The sequence below is a fragment of the Heterodontus francisci genome, chromosome 3, assembly GCF_036365525.1.
Source record: "Heterodontus francisci isolate sHetFra1 chromosome 3, sHetFra1.hap1, whole genome shotgun sequence".
Lineage (NCBI taxonomy): Eukaryota > Metazoa > Chordata > Chondrichthyes > Heterodontiformes > Heterodontidae > Heterodontus > Heterodontus francisci.
The window spans coordinates 161,213,268-161,230,262 of record NC_090373.1 but is presented as its reverse complement, the minus strand read 5'-3'; the positions used below and the strand labels follow the sequence as shown (position 1 = coordinate 161,230,262).

General features: G+C 43.4%; 1 protein-coding gene across 3 annotated transcripts in view; it reads left to right on the top strand.

Annotated features, from left to right (window-relative positions):
* sesn1 (sestrin 1) overlaps window positions 1–16,995 on the top strand; it is a 192,545-nt gene that overhangs the window by 159,121 nt on the left and 16,429 nt on the right. The window contains exon 1 of one of the 3 annotated variants that reach the window (XM_068027184.1): window positions 5,357–5,628. The exons of the other annotated variants lie outside the window; for them this stretch is intronic. Within the exon in view, the coding sequence (XP_067883285.1) occupies window positions 5,548–5,628 (81 nt within the window). The 5' untranslated portion in view covers window positions 5,357–5,547. Of the gene's footprint in view, window positions 1–5,356; window positions 5,629–16,995 lie in introns of those variants that run through there. 3 annotated transcript variants of the gene reach the window in all.

The following is a 16,995-nucleotide window of genomic DNA, read 5'->3' as shown; positions in this document are numbered from 1 at the left end:
TCCCAGGATGCTGTGGGAGGCGAGGGTGGAGATTGCAGGGGCTCTGACCCAAATTTTTAATTCCTCTGGCCACCGGGGAGGTGCCAGAGGACTGGAGAACAGCTAATGTGGTCCCACTATTTAAGAAAGCTTGTAGAGATAAGCCAGGGAACTATAGACCAGTGAGTCTCACGTCAGTGGTAGGGAAACTGTTGGAGAAAATTCTGAAGGAGAGAATCTATCTCCACTTGGAGAGGCAAAATTTGATTAGGAGTGGTCAGCATAGCTTTGTCAGAGGAAGGTCATGCCTAACAAATTTGATTGAATTTTTTGAGCATGTGACCAGGTGTGTAGATGAGGGTAGTGCAGTTGATGTTTCAGCAAAGCCTTTGACAAGGTCCCACATGGGAGACTTATCAAGAAAGCAAATGCACATGTGACACCTTGATAAGGTGGATTCAAAATTGGCTTAGCTGTAGGAGACAGAGAGTGATGACAGACGGCTGTTTTAGTGACTGGAAGCCTGTGTCCAGTGGTGTACCACAGGGATCTGTGCTGGGTTCCCTCTTGTTTGTAATTTATGTAAATGACATAGATGACTATGTGGGAGGTAGGATCAGTAAGTTCGCGGATGACACAAAGATTGGCTGAGTGGTTAACAGTGAGGTTGAGTGTCTTGGTTTACAGGAAGATATAGACGGGATGGTTAGATGGGCACAAAAGTGGCAGATGGAATTTAACCCTGAAAAGTGTGAGGTGATGCACTTTGGAAGGAGTAATGTGACATGGAAGTATTCGATGAACTTTGGTAAGGCCACAGCTGGAGTACTATGTGCAATTCTGGTAGCCACATTATAGGAAGGATGTGATTGCACTGGAGGGCGTGCAGAGGCGATTCACCAGGATGGTGCCTGGGATGGAACATTTAAGCTATGAAGAGAAGTTGGATAGGCTTGGGTTGTTTCGCTGGAGCAGAGAAGACTGGGGGGGGTGGGCGGAGGTGACCTGATCGAGGTGTTCAAGATTATGAGGCGCCTGGACAGGATGGATCGGGAGCAGCTGTTCCCCTTAGTTGAAGGGTCAGTTATGAGGGGACACAAGTTTAAGGTGAGGGGCAGGAGGTTTAAGGGGGATTTGAGGAAGAACTTTTTTACCCAGAGGGTGGTGACGGTCTGGAATGCACTGCCTGAGAGTGTGGTAGAGGCGGGTTGCCTCACATCCTCTTAAAAAGTATCTGGATGAGCACTTGGCATGTCATAACATTCAAGGCTACGAGCCAAGTGCTGGCAAATGAGATTAGGTAGACAGGTTAGGTGTCTTTAATGCATCAGTGCAGACTCGATGGGCCGAAGGGCCTCTTCTGCACTGTGTTATTTTGTGATTCTGTGAACTCCACCTTCCTGCACTATCTCCATATCTTTTAATTCTCTTAGTAACCAAAAATCTGTTGACCTCTGTCTTGAAAATACTTGACAACTGAGCATCCACAGTTCTCGGGGCTACAGAGTTCCAAAGACTCACACCCTCTAAGTGAAAGATTTTCTCCTTATCGCAGTCCTAAATGGCTGACCCCTTATTCTGAGGCTGCAACATCGTGTTCCAGATTCCCCAGCCAGGGGGAACATTTTCTCAGTATTACCTTGTCGAGTCCCACAATTTTATAGGTTTCAATTAAATCACCTGTTATTCTTCTAAACTGCAGGGAATATTGGCCTGGTCTATGCAATCTCTCCTCCTAGGACAATCCATTCTTGCCAGGAACCAGTATAGTGAACCTTTGTGGCACTCCCTCTAGAGCAATTATGACCTTTCTTGGGAAAGGAGACCAACACTACACAAAGCACTACAGGTGTGGCTTCACCAATGCCTCCAAGTCCTGTTCACCCATCACCCCATACTTGCTCCCCTATATTGACTCCTGTTCAGGCAATGCCTTGTTTTTAAACTTCTCTTGTGTTCAAATCCTTTAATGGCCACACCCCTTTTATCTCTAATTTCTTTCCGTCCTACAAGCCTGAGATCTCTCAGTCCCTTCATTTCTGGCCTCACCCCACCATTGACGGCCATTACCGTAGCTGCTTCAGCCCTAGTCTGGAATTCCCTCCCTCAACCTCTGCTCCTTTAAGATGGCTCTTGTCAGATTTTGTTTGATAATGCTCATGTGAAGTGCCTTAGGATGTTTTACTATGTTAAAGGCACCATATGAAAGTTGTTGATTGTGGTTTAAATGTACACTTTACAATTATGCAAATGACCATGTCAACAGGTTTCACACAGTACATAAAATACATCATAAAAGTGAAATACTGCAGATGCTGGAAATCTGAAATAAAAACAGAAAGTGCTGGAAATACACAGCAGGGATCTGTGGAAAGAGAAACAAAGTTAATGTTTCAGGTCTTCAATTTTTCATCAGAACTGAAAAAACTTAAAATATGCCGATTGAAATAGTGATTTTTCAGTTCTACAGTTCTGACAACTGCACATTCTTGACTTCATTTTGTTATCTGTACCGAGGTTGGTGGGGGCGGGTGGGGTGTGGTTTGCAGGGTAGAGAAGCAGCCCCATTTGTATGTCCAAGAAATGAGACTGGTTGGAGGGAGAAGTAAAAACTATTAAAATATATTCAGGAGTTTAAATTTCTAAAATTGAGAGCAAAACTTGAGCAATGCATGTGTTTTTTTTGTACAGAAATCCTACCTCTGCTCCCTTTACTCCATTCGAACTAACCTGCTGACCACCCAACTTTCTTCCCTGATCTCCATGCTGGCTGACAATTGTAAATGGTTACCTCTCCTCAGGTTCCCCTCACTGTTATTACTCCACTTCTCAATAACCCACCTTCGACACGTAAATCCTTGTAATTGACTGTCCTATCTTCAACCTCCCTTTTCTCTCCATGGCTCTTGAATGTATTGTTCCCCCCAATTTCGTGCTTATCTTTCCTGAGGCTCCATTTTTGAATCTCTCCAGTCAGGTTTCCATCCTTGCCACAGCACTGAAATAACCCTAATCAAAGTCATAAATGACATCCTCTGTGATTGAGGTATATTGTCCAACCCTTCAACCCTCTGTAGCTTTTGAAACACCTGACCACGCCTTCCTCCACCAGCACCTTTGTTCTTTTGGTCAGCTCATTGGGATTTGCTCCTTTTTAGTTCCATGTTTAACTATCTGATGATAGCCAGAGCATCTCCAGCAATTGCTTCACTTCTTGCTCCCATACCGAAACCTTGTGTACTCCAAAGATCTGTCCTTGGCCACTTCAACATCCTCATCTACATGCTGCCCACCTGCAGACGTAGGGTCAGCTTCAACACTTATGCTGAGGGAAATCGAGCTCTACCTTTCCACCACCCCTCTCAGCCCCTCTATTGCCTCTGTTTTCAGACTAGTCTGATATCCAAACATGGAGAAGCTATGACTTTTCTCCGATTAAACCTTTGCAAAAGCTGCCACAAACTCAGTAACTTGTCACATTGTCATCCCATTTAGACACACTCAGGCTGAACCCAACTATCTGCAATCTCAGCATCCTACTGGAAGCTGAGCTGAGCTTCAAACCCCACTTCACAAATAACAAGTCTGAAAATCTGAAATGAAACAAAACCAAAGTAACTGCTCCATCACAAAGACTACCTATGTCCATCTCCGTAACATCGCCTGTCTTGGACTCTGCCTCAGTTCATCTGCTGATAAAACACTCATATGTACCTTTTTCACCTCCAACTCAACTATTCCAATGTCTCCACTGGCCTCCCATCCTCAGTAAACCTCAGCTCATCTAAATCTCTGCTACCCATATCCTGTCCCGCTCACCACCACCCCTGACTTTTCTAACCTGCATTAGCTCCTGATCCCTCACTATCTCAAATTTAAAATTTTCAGTCTCATGTTTAAATTCCTTGATGGGTTAACCTGCCTCCCCCCATTGTCAAGGGTAATTAGGAGGGGCAGCAAATGCTGGCACATGCACTCAAAAGAATTGTTTAAAACTGTACCTCTGACTCTGGCCTTCTGTGCATTACCCCTTCCCTTTACCCCATCAATTGGCTGCCGAGCCTTCAGCTATCTAGGCCTCATGTTCTAGATTTCCCTCCCAACCCTGTCTGACACCATCTACCTCTCCTCAAGATCCTTCTTAAAACCTACTACTTTGACAAACATTTTTGCCACCCTTGCTAATATCTCCTCTTTTGGCTCAGCATCCATTTTTGTTTGATTTATACCTCTGAAGTGCCATGTGACATTTTTAATGTTAAGGATACTAAACAAATGCAACTAAATTTTAGTGTTTTAACTCAGTATTTTGTAAATTCTCTTCATCTTGATGTATTTAGTAATGTATGTTTTTTGAAGAAAGCTGAAATGTTTGGGTGTTGTGGTATAATTATTAAAAAGATAGGTATATGTAACTGCAAACAGCAACAGATGCAAGCCATGATTAAATCATATGATTTGAATTGTTCTGATACGAGGTCTAAGCTAGACCTTCAACTGTAAGCAAACTGGATTTGGCCAGTGCACAGACTCGAGCTCCCTGTATATTTACTACTCATTGGTTGCAAAGTACGAGATCAGCAGCGGCGTGAAAGCCAGTTGCAAATGTGCTGACGGGTTTGTCAATTTTAGGTGATGAAATGTTGTTGAGGCAAACAAAATGCAAATCCACAGCAATACGATTTCTTGCTATGAAAGCGAAAAGGGAGGAATATGCTTAAACTGGTAAAAGGCAAATTAGGATAATTGTCCTGAAATTCATTTGTCTTGCACCGAGTGATTAACACTTGGGATATACTTTCAAAAACAATTATGCAAGTAAAAACTAGAAGCCATTTAAAAGACGGATGCTGTTAGGTAACTGATTTATTTAGAGATGCTGAATAAACTTTATCATCATACAGTTGTATTTAATAAAGTTTATTTTCCGGGTCCAAAAGGGAGTTTGGTGGGGAAGAGACGGTTGTTGCGATGCTTTGTGTTCAGATACCTCCTTCCGTATTTAAATGTGTTTCTCCAAAACTTCAATGATTTGCTGGTGTAGTGAAATGGCAAGACAAATATAAAGGCAAAAGAAGAATATATTACAATTTTATTCTTGTTTTTTTGGGGTGTGGCGGCGAACAGTTGGCGGGGATGGTAGTCTCTGTCGGGGTCCGTGATGTGAGTGGGGAGACAGATGTCCATCGGGGAGGAGCAACCCACGTACTTTGTTTTTCTTAAAGTTTTGTCAAAGGTCAGTTTTGTTTTCCATCCAATGATTTGTAACTTGTCGGCCTCCCCCAGACGTAGGCGTGTTGCTACTCTTCTGATTGACTGTATGAAATGCCGCTCCTTCCGCCCTACTTAATGCAGCTTTTGAGTGATCAGTAATTGCGGAGCCTGTCTGCCACTGGTTCAGAGCCGCCAATCGGCGACTGCATCTGGTGATTGACTTGGAGTGGTTGTTTGTGCCATCACAGTATTTAAACATGCGCTGTGTGTTGCAATCGTAGTTCTGCAGCTGCCAATAAGCGGGAAGTAAGGTTATATTGTGGCTTTGTTTTGAGATAATTGAGTAACGTCAAAATGAGACTCGCAACCGTAGCAAACGCAAGAACCAGAGGCAGGTCTGTGAGGGAATGTCTGCTCTGCAATAATTGTGAAAAGGTACAGTACTATGATCCGTTTAAAAGGGGAACCTAGAGTTTAACACCTATTAAACAAAAGTGCTACTAAAGATACCATTGTCGGGCTGGTATGTATATTGTGCTGTGCTCAACAACATGCGTTCATATACAGCCTTTAACATGGGAAAACGTCCCAAGTCATTTAAGGAAAAGGCTAAGGTTTGCTAATTCTGAAACAAAAACAAAAAGTGCTGGAAATACTCAGCAGATTTGGCAGCATCTGTGGAGAGAGAAGCAAAGTTAACGTTTCAGGTCTGTGATCTTTCATCAGAACTGGGAAAGGTTAGAAAATAATTAGTTTTTAAGTAAGGGGAGGGGATGGGGGAGAGAACAAAGGGGAAGGTGTTTGATATGGCAGGAGAGATTAAATGACAAAGCTGTCTTGAGACAAAGGCAAAGTGTGTTAATGCTTGTGGTGAAAGATGAAGCATTAGTCCAGAGAGAAAAGCAGAATAATGAGCAGCTCTGACTGCATGAAAAGCAGCCACATGGTTAAAAAATAAAATGCTAATTCTGTTTCTGGTTGGCATGCCATATAATCATAGAAAGTTTGCGGCACAGAAAGAGGCCACTTGCCCATCGTGTCTACACCAGCTGAAAAATGAGCCACCCAGCCTAATCCCACCTTCCAGCATTTGGTCCGTAGCCCTGCAAATTACAGCACTTGAGGTGCATATCCAGGCACCTTTTAAATGAGTTGAGGGTTTCTACCTCTACTACCCTTTCAAGCAGTGAGTTCCAGACCCCTACCACGCTCTGAATGAAAAAATGTTCTTCATTTCCCTCTAATCTTTCTACCAATCACTTTAAATCTATGCTTCCTAGTCGCTGACCTCTGTGAAGGTAAATAGGCCCTCAGAATCCACTCTATTCAGACCCCTCACAAATGTGTACATTTCAATCAAATCTCCCCTCAGCCCCCCTCATGCCACTCCAAGTGGAAAAATAAAAGATGTGATACCGTGAGGTCTATACAGCACCACTTTTCCAAATTTAGTGAAATGCCCAAAAAATAAAGTGAGGGAGTGACGAACATCTGATAATGGTAATTAGAACAAAATGCTGGCAACACTTAGCAAGTCTGGCAGTATCTGTGGAGACAGAAACAGACCTGAAACATTGACTCTATTTTTCTCTCTCCACAGATGCTGACAGGCCTGCTGAGTGTTTCCAGCATTTTCTGTTATTTGATTTCCAGCATCCACAGTATTTTGCTTTTGTATATGTTAAGTAGTGCAAAAAAGTCCTTCAGGTTCAGATGTGGAGGTAGTTATGTAGGGAAGTCTGAAGTGTACCGCTTAGGTAGCTGAAACGTTTTGTTTTTATTTGATTTCCAGCATCTGTAGTGTTTTGTTTTTATTATATGGTTGAAAGTTTGGCTGCCTGTGGTGGAGTGAAAGGGAGGAAACAGGAGAGGAATGCAGAGAGGTGGGATTATATTAGAGAAGGGGAGAGAATTTTAAATTTGAGGCATTGGAGGGTCAGCAGCCTGGATAGGTTAGCAAATACAGTAGTGATGGGTGATTGGGACTTGGTATGGAATAGAATGCAGGCAGCAGAGCTTTGGGTAAAGAGAGCATTGGAAATGTTGAATCTGAAGGTGACAAAGGCATGGATTAGCAGATGGGCTGGCAATGTTAAAAGTTGGAAGTTTATCATAGAGAAGTTACTTTGGTTTATCTTGATTTTAATATTTTTGACATTTGCAGAGCTTTTAAGACATTTAATTTATTTACGTTTAACATTTAAGTAGAATACTCTTGCCTATGAAGAGAAATGATAGCTCCTCAAATCCTTATGGGTATTGCACTTTGGTGATGGCTTCAAATTTCAGCATGCTCTGGAGGTGTTTGTCTGCTTTTTATTATTGTCCTAGTCACCTGTAATACAAATGTTGTATAAGCTTAGAATTTTCTAGCACTCGTAGATATTTTTTTTCTTCCAAGCCTATTCATGTGATATTTGTTGCATCAAGTAACATTTTACTCGGTGGTTCAAAACCTTTATGCTTGACTGTGCGTGCTATTTCAGTATGTTAGATTTCTTTGGTAATCAGTGTTGATATATTAATATTGGTATAATAACATTAAACTTATTGTCAAAAGTAAAATAATTAAGTAAATAGATAGTTTAAAAAAAAAAGATGAATCAAATTCCAGAGCTTTGGTATGCTTTTTTTCCAGAAAGCTTCAGTGGAGAAGTCTAATGGGTGCATCTTAATTTGCTGCTTCCAATTAACACTTCCATTTTTCTTACCTGTAATAATGCAGACAGCCTTGACTTGTGAGGCAACTAGGAAGTGGCACATAGGAGCAGGAGTAGGCCATTCAGCCCATCAAGCTTGCCCTGCCATTCAGTATGATCATTGCTGATCATCCACTTTAATGCCTTTTTCCCACACTATCCTCATATTCCTTTATATCATTTGTATTTAGAAATCTGTCAATCTCTGCTTTAAACATATTCAATGGCTGAGCTTCCACAGCCCTCTCGGGTAGAGAATTCCAAAGATTCGCAACCCTCTGAGTAAATAAATTTCGCCTCATCTCTGTCCTAAGTGGCTTCCCCCTTATTTTGAAAGTGTCCCCCCCTGGTTCTAGACTCTCCAACCAGGGGAAACATCTTAGCTGCATCCACCCTGTCTATCCCTTTAAGTATTTTGTAGGTTTCAATGAGATCACCTTTCATTCTTTGAAACTCTAGAGAATACAGGCCCAGTTTTCCCAATCTCTCTCCATAGGACAGTCCCACCATCCCAGGATCTAGTCTGGTGAACCTTTGTTGCACTCCCTCTATGGCAATAATATCCTTCCTAAGGTAAGGAGACCAAAACGGCACACACCACTCCGTGCGGTTTAACCAAGGTTGTATACAATTGAAGCAAGACTTCACTACTCCTGTACTCAAATCCTCTTGCAATAAAGGCTTGCTGTACCTGCATGTTAGCTTTCAGTGACTTATTGACAAGGGCATCGAGGTCCCTTTGTATATCTACGCTTGCTAATCTCTTACCATTTAAGAAATACTTTGCACATCTGTTCCTCCTACCAAAGTGGATAGGCTGCATTTGCTGATAATGCAGCCACCAGGTGGCGCTGTACTGACACATGTGCAAATGCAGCCTGTTCAACCTAAGCGTCACAGTCAGTGACGTTCAGGCAGCTGCCAGGACTAAAGATGGCACTGCTCAAATAATGACACAATGGCAACGTAAACACATAGCAGCATACAATGGCAGATTGGCTGGCTGGGGAATAGCCGGAGAGGGCGGGTGGGTGGGGGGGAAATGGCCGGAGAGAGCAGACGGGGAGGCAGGAGGAGAGCGCACCCGCTGCCACCACCACCAAGGTCTTCGCCCACTCTCTCTCCTACGCCCTGCGCTCTCCCCGCTTTTCTGCTTGCTCTCCCGCGTTATGCGATGACGTCATCTGGGCATGCGTGTACCAGTCCTGGCAATTTAGGTGATGATGTCATCCGCACATGCGCCAACCGGTCCTGGCAATGCGGAACGCAGCGCACGTGCAGAGAGCAGGAGCCCGTTTGCTCAGGTTGGCGCAGTCGGATGACGTCCCCATTGGCTGCATTGTCGAGAATCACTTTGAAGTGGATAACCTCACATTTTTCCACATTATATTCCATCTGCCGCATTTTTCCCCACTCACTAAGTCTGTCCAAATCCCCTTGAAGCCGCTTTGCATTTTCCTCGCATCCAAATTATTGATGTATATTGTGAACAACTGGGGCCCAAGCACTGATCCCTGCGGTACTCCACTAGTCACAGCCTGCCAACACGACAATGAGCCATTTATTCCTACTCTCTGCTTCCTGCCTGTTAACCAATCCTTAATCCATGCCAGTATATTACCTCCTATCCCATGTGCTTTAATTTTGCTGACCAACCTCCTGTAGGGGACTTTATCAAAAGCCTTCTGAAAATCCAAGTATACCATATCCACCAACTTCCCTTTATCAATTCTGTTAATAGCATCCTCCAACAGGTTTGTCAAACATGATTTCCCATTCATAAATTCATGTTGACTGTTCTCAATCAGATCATTATTATCCATAAATTCTAAGGCAGTACTGTGGCCTCTGAAGGTCCAAGACCCAACAGAAGAGGTTATTGTTGCAGGTTTCAAAGTTGGAAACATTGCTGATGAGCCCAGCCTGCCTACACAGAACAACTAAGCAGTTTTCCACCCATTAGGTTGGGTTGTATGTACCAGCTTTGAAATCTTGGTTACTTTTGGCTCCACCCAACCAAGCTTCATCCATCTCATTCTCTGCAGTTTCTCCCCTGTCTCCTCCTCAACCCACTGATGAAGGGTCACTGACCTGAAACGTTAACTCTGTTTCTCTCTCCACAGATGCTGCCAGACCTGCTGAGTATTTCCAGCATTTCTTGATTTTATGTCTGATTCTACTTTCCTGGGAATGCCTTCTCTTGGTTCTGCTCATATTTGTTACAACATAGGCATTACATTGCCACCAATGGCTTCTCCTGCCTTTGCAGTCACCTCTGGTGTATCCCAAAGAACTTTTTTTTGATCACTCTCCTTACAAGGTTAGCTTCCATAGGTGTGGCAATGACATTCGGCTCTGCTGCCCTCGTTAATTGTTGCTTTACTCGGCAATTGCCTGCTTAATAAGACAGAGGTGTGCCAAAAACATTTCTCTAGTCTAATAAAAACCAAAATCATCCTTTTGGTTCCTCTGGGAGTACATGTGCCTCTAGCCTGGATTGTGTCAATTGTTCCGGTTGCCATCTCAGGCTGTCAGGAAGTGCAGAATCTTGACATACCTGTCATTAGTTGCATGTTATCTACTTTTATACAGCTCTAGGCACTAGGAAGCATGAATTGTTCCTATAGTTTACCATGTCAGCATTACGTTGTTGAAATGCAGAACTGAAGGGTGTTCTTGAAGGGGTAGCTGAAAGCCTGCTCCATGGGCTCTCTGGAACCCTTCGTGGGCGGCGCAGTGGTTAGCACCGCAGCCTCACAGCTCCAGCGACCCTGGTTCGCCTCTGGGTACTACCTGTGCGGAGTTTGGAAGTTCTGTGACCACGTGGGTTTTCGCCGGGTGCTCCGGTTTCCTCCCACAGACAGAGACTTGCAAGTTGATAGGTAAATTGGCAATTATAAATTGCCCCTGGTATAGGTAGGTGGTAGGGGAATTGAGGGAAGGTGGGGATGTGAGAGGGTAATGGGATTAATGCAGGATTAGTATAAATGGGTGGTTGATGGTCGGCACAGACTTGGTGGGCCGAAGGGCCTGTTTCAGTGCTGTATCTCTAAATAAATAAATAAATTAAGCTGGAAAGAACACCCTGACACATCCACACGGCCTGCATCCAGGCTCGCCAGCTGGACATGTGTATGTATTAGTCCCTGTCAGTGTAGTGGAGCCTGGTCTCCAATCGTCATCCCTGCCATTGGACAAAGACCTTGCTTCGCTCGGACTGCGTGGTGTGAAACGGCCACCCCACATTCAAAGATCCTGCGCACAAGCGTCTTCCACCCCCTCAAAATGAACTTCGGGTCCTGGAATATCAAGATTCTTGTGGGCAACCCCAGCAGTGACAGACCTGAACGTCACACCGCTATCATAGCTCTCCGCTGCTACAACATTGATATTACTGTCTTGAGTGACCCACGGCAGGCAGGAGAAGGCCAGAAGCATCTGTGAAGGTGCCAGCCAGTTCGAACAACGTCAACATGCCCAGGCAGCGACCAAGCGCAAACAGCGGAAGGAGCGGTTTGGAAATTCAAGCATCCCTTTCACTCGCCTCACCAAACGCCATCTGCCCCCCCCCCCCCCCCACTGGTGGCAGCGTGTGCTGATCCAGCATTGGACTATTCAGTCACCTAAGGACTCACAACCCTGGAGTGCAAGAAAGTTATCCTCGTTCCCGAGGGACTGCCTAAGAAGGTTGAAATGCAGAGCAGTTAAATAAACATTCTGAACACTTTTGCACCAGTATCATGCAGTTGGCAGGATTGCTGTTTATCTTTGAAGCTAAGGTTGAAGCCTGTGTCCCTGGGACCCGATGATGAGAGTCCTGAGGATGGGGGCACAAAAAATGTGGGCCACTTTCAATTGGATTTCTAACCAAAATCAGTAGAAAGGGGAGAGTGGTACTTGGGTTCATCACTTGAGTGTCATCTAGGCACCAATATCAAAGTGCTTTTCAATTCCTTATTGGCTTGGCACATTAATGTAATTGGTATAGAAGATGGACTAGAATTGATCCACTAGTCTGGATCATCCAGAAAGCAGTTTTGTTCTGTGTATGTGGGCGATCCTTGTAAAGCCATATTTATTACCCTTTCCTAGTTTACCTGAGAAGGCAATGGTGGCCTTCCCCTTGAACTGCTGTAGTCCTTATGATGGTACTCCCACAATGGTGTTGGGTAACAAATTCCAGGATATTAACTTAGCCTGAATGAAGAGATGGGTGCTGTATGGCTCAGGTGGTCTTGCCATGATATTGCTGCTTTGTCCTTCTTAGTGGCAGAGGTCACTCTGGAGAGAAGTCCTGTCAAAGCAGGCTTACTGAGTTTCTGCAGTGCATCCAGTAGTTTATTCATACTGCAGCCACAATGCATCAGTGCTGAAGGAAGAGAATATTGAGTCCAGTGGTAGTGATTCCAGTCAAGCAAGCTGCTCTAGCCTGGATGGTGAGCTTCTTGAGTGGTGGTGTGCCTGTGAATATAATATTGCACTCTTGACTCGAGCTTTGTAGAGGGTTCAGGAAGTGTACCATTAGTCTGAGTGCCTAGCAATTGCCCCTGCTCTTATGGCTATAATGTTGATATGAATCTACCAGTTAGATTCTGGTCCAACATTCGCACCTTAGATTTGCCTCAAAGCCTTTGCTAATGAGGGAAAAGCTTGCTTTTTACTTAGTACAAGCAGATCTCTAGCGACAGTGCCTGTGCTAAGTTAGAGGATACACTAATGATAGTATGAAAATGTACCATTTCATGCACAGTATATTCTGATGGACGACAGTTGTGTTAGAACTGGCCTGACCATTTAATGGTTAGAAGGTCTTACACCTATGAAAGCCATATCTTGTGGTTAAGTAGAGAATATTTTCACCAGGTGGCAAGTTACTCTGCAATTAGCAGGAAAGGGCTGACTTTTTTTATTCAAGTGCTTGGGCTTTGCTGGGAAGGCCAGCATTTATTTGACGATCCCTAATTGCCCTTGCTGCCTCCTTGAACTGCTGAAGTCTGTAGTGAAGGTACACACACAGTGCTGTTAGGGAGGCAGTTCCAGGATTTCGACCGAGTGATGTAGGAACAGCAATATATCTCCAAGTCATGATGATAATTGACTGAGGAGGACCTGAAGGTGACTGTGTTCCCATGTGCCTGTAGCCCTTGCCCTACTAGGCGATAGAGGTCACAGGTTTGAGGTGCTGTCAAAGAAGCCTTGGTGCATCCTGTAAATTGTACACACTGCAGCCATTGGGAGAGGACGTGAATGTTTAAGATGGTGGGTGGGTTGCTGATCAAGTGGACTGCTTTGTCCTGGATGGTGTCGAGCTGCTTGAGTATTGTTGGAGCTGCACGCATCCAGGCAAGTTAGGAGTGTTCTATCACGCTCCTGATCTGTTTTTGGTAGATGGTGGACAGGCTTTGGGGAGCTGGGAGGTGAGCAATTCATCACAGAGTATCCAGCCTCTGACTTTTTTTTTAGATTAGAGATACAGCACTGAAACAGGCCCTTCGGCCCACCGAGTCTGTGCCGAACATCAACCACCCATTTATACTAATCCTACACTAATCCCATATTCCTACCAAACATCCCCACCTGACCCTATATTTCCCTACCACCTACCTATACTAGTGACAATTTATAATGGCCAATTTACCTATCAACCTGCAAGTCTTTTGGCTTGTGGGAGGAAACCGGAGCACCCGGAGAAAACCCACGCAGACACAGGGAGAACATGCAAACTCCACACAGGCAGTACCCGGAATCGAACCCAGGTCCCTGGAGCTGTGAGGCTGCGGTGCTAACCACTGCGCCACTGTGCCGCCCGGTAACCATGGCATTTATGTAGCTGGTCCAGTTGAATTTCCTGTAAAGTTTGAGACTTTGTAGACTAAACATTTAACTAGGCATGTCTGAATAGTTTAGTATTAAAAGTTTTTTGAGAACAGTACGAAGTTACAATTGAATGTTGGTTTAGTTCTATACGCCTAACAAAATTTTACTAAAGCATATGCTGGTCTTTCTCTGCTACCAGTTTAAGCACTATTTTGGCTAACTCCGATCAGGTGAATGATTCTGACTAATGCATTGTCAAAAAATGAGGAATGGCGTATAAGAGGATAAGCACTGAACATTTAATCCTTCTTTCTACTCCCTTCTCTCCTCTCCCTCAAGTGTTCAGTGGTCTTGTGAAAATTATACGTGACCTTTTTAAATAACCATAATATGAAATAGAAATACTGACCTAAAGCCCTCAGATGTAATAGAGAAACCTTTAGATAGTGAAAAAATCTAGTGGGAAGCTTCCTATTTACAATCATATTACTGTATCTGAAAAACATTTCAATTTTCTTAATAAAAGCAAAATACTGCAGATGCTGGAAATCTGAAATAAAAACAAAGTGCTGGAAAATAATCAGCGGGTCTGGCAGCATCTGTGGAGAGAGAAACAAAATTAACGTTTCAGGTCAGTGACCTTTCATCAGGTCATGATAAAAGATCACTTATTTGAAACGTTAATTTTGCTTCTCTCAACAAATGCTGCCAGACCTGCTATTTTCCAGCACTTTTTGTTTTGATTTGAATTTTCTCAATGCAGTTTCAAGCATATTTTGTGAAATGGATATGTAGATAGGCTGAGGGTACATCAGTTTTTTCTTTTAAAAGCCAAGAACATGATGGATTATAGTAAAGGTTATGGAGATCTTGCAGTTAGTCACAGAAGATAGCTTTTCAGCACATAGAAACAGGAGGAATCCATTCATCCCCTCTAGCCCATTCTGCTATTCAGTTAGATCGTGGCTGATCTGTATCAACTCCAATTATTCACCTTTGATCCATATCCTTTGATGGGGATGGGCAATAAATGCTGGCCAAACCAGCAACGCCCACATCTCATGAATGAAGAAATAAAAATCAGTTTTCCTGATTAAAAATCTGTCGTTCTTAGCCTTGAAAATTTTACATTACAGGATCTAAAAGTCAGCAACCCTCACTTAAGAGGATGAATTAGCAAGTCACTATCAAATAGTTCCACCTTTTCCCTAAATAACACACCATTCCCATGGGATCCAGGGCAATTTGGCAAAGTGGATCCAAAATTGGCTCAGTGGCAGGAGGCAGAGGGTGATGGTCGAGGGTTGTTTTTGCAATTGGAAACCTGTGACCAGTGGTGTACCACAGGGATCGGTACTGGGACCCTTGCTGTTTGTAGTGTACATTAATGATTTAGACGTGAATATAGGAGGTATGATCAGTAAGTTCACAGATGACACGAAAATTGGTGGTGTCGTAAATAGTGAGGAGGAAAGCCTTAGATTACAGGACGATATAGATGAGCTGGTAAGATGGGCAGAGCAGTGGCAAATGGAATTTAATTCTGAGAAGTGTGAGGTGATGCATTTTGGGAGGGCTAACAAGGCAAAGGAATAAACAATGGATGGTAGGACCCTAGGAATTACAGAGGGTCAGAGTGACATTGGTGTACTTGTCTATAGATCACTGAAGGCAGCAGCACAGGGAGATAAGGTGGTTCAGAAGGCATATGGGATACTTGCCTTTATTAGCCTAGGCATAGAATATAAGAGCAGGGAGGTTATGATGCAGCTGTCTAAAACGCTAGTGAGGCAACAGCTGGAGTACTGTGTACAGTTCTGGGCACCACACTATAGGAAGGATGTGATTACACTGGCGAGGGTGCAAAGGAGAACGTAGAAAGCTATGGGCCAAGTGCTGGAAAATGGGATTAGAATAGTTAGGTGCTTGATGGCCGGCACAGACATGGTGGGCCAAAGGGCCTGTTTCTGTGCTGTATAACTCTATTTCAGAATAAGTACACACATTGTTCAACATCACCAGAAATTCCATAACTGAGACCAGATAGCCCAGAGCAGTGATGAAGTAAACTATTTAAATGTAACTATTTCACAAAGGGGATAGTGAATGTGCAGAGAAGGCACCCCAAGGAGACAATGGTGGTGGAGTATCTTTACAAATTTGAGTGGTTTTTCTTTGTGCTTTGTTAAAGGTGCTTTATTTAAAATGTTCCAAGGTGCTTTGCCAGAGTCATAATCAGACAGAAGTAGATGTCAGGACAAAGGAATCAGAGAATTTTGCACATGGAAGGAATCCATTCAGTCCATTGCATCTGTGTCAGCTCTGAAAGAATTTCAATAGTACTATTACCTTGCTGTTTCCCCACAGCCTTGCAAATTTTTCATTTTCAAGTATATATCCAGTTCCCTTTTGAAAGTTACTATTGAATCTGCTTTTTGTAAATGGGATTAAGCACAAGATTATTCTCTATTTCTTTGTAAAAGATTGTATTTATAGAAACAAGAGTAGACTGTTCGGCCCATCCAACCTGCTCTGTCATTTGTCAGTCATGGCAGCTCTTATTTTTAGACGCAAACCCCCTGCTTTTTCTCTATTACTGGTCCCAACTAACCTTTTTTCCCCCATACTATTTGATGCAGATGAAGTTAAACCATGAAGTGACTTGCTATTTTCTTCATACCAAATGTTAAGTTGCTTTTGCACTAATATTACACTTAAAAGCTAACAATTTGAGGGACTTCAGTTATCTGGGTAGATCGGAGAAGCTGGGGTTGTTCTCCTGAGATGATTGAGAGGAGATTTGATAGAGGCGTTTAAAATCTTGAGGGGTCTGAACAGAGTAGATTGAGAGAAAACTGTTCCCTTTGACAGAGGGGCTGAGAATTAGTGGACACAGATTTAAGGTGATTGGCAGAAGAACCATAGGCACCATGAAGAAAAACTTCTGCGCAGTGAGTGGTTAGGATCTGGAATGCACTGCCTGAATATGGTGGAGGCAGATTCAATCATAGCTTTCCAAAGGAAATTGGATAAGCACCTGCAGATAAAAAAAAATGTAGGGCTATGTGGAAAGGTTAGGGAAGTTGGACTAGCTGAGTTGCTTTTGCAGAGAGCTGGCATGGACACGGTGGGCTGAATGGCCTTATTCTGTGCTGTAACCATTCTATAATTCTATAAATATGTAAACCTTTGCATGTTGTAATGGGGAGGGCAAAGTTGTACTTTGTAAATAAAAATTGTTACTCTGTAGGAACAAAGTATTGCATTATTGCTTTCCTTTTGCTGA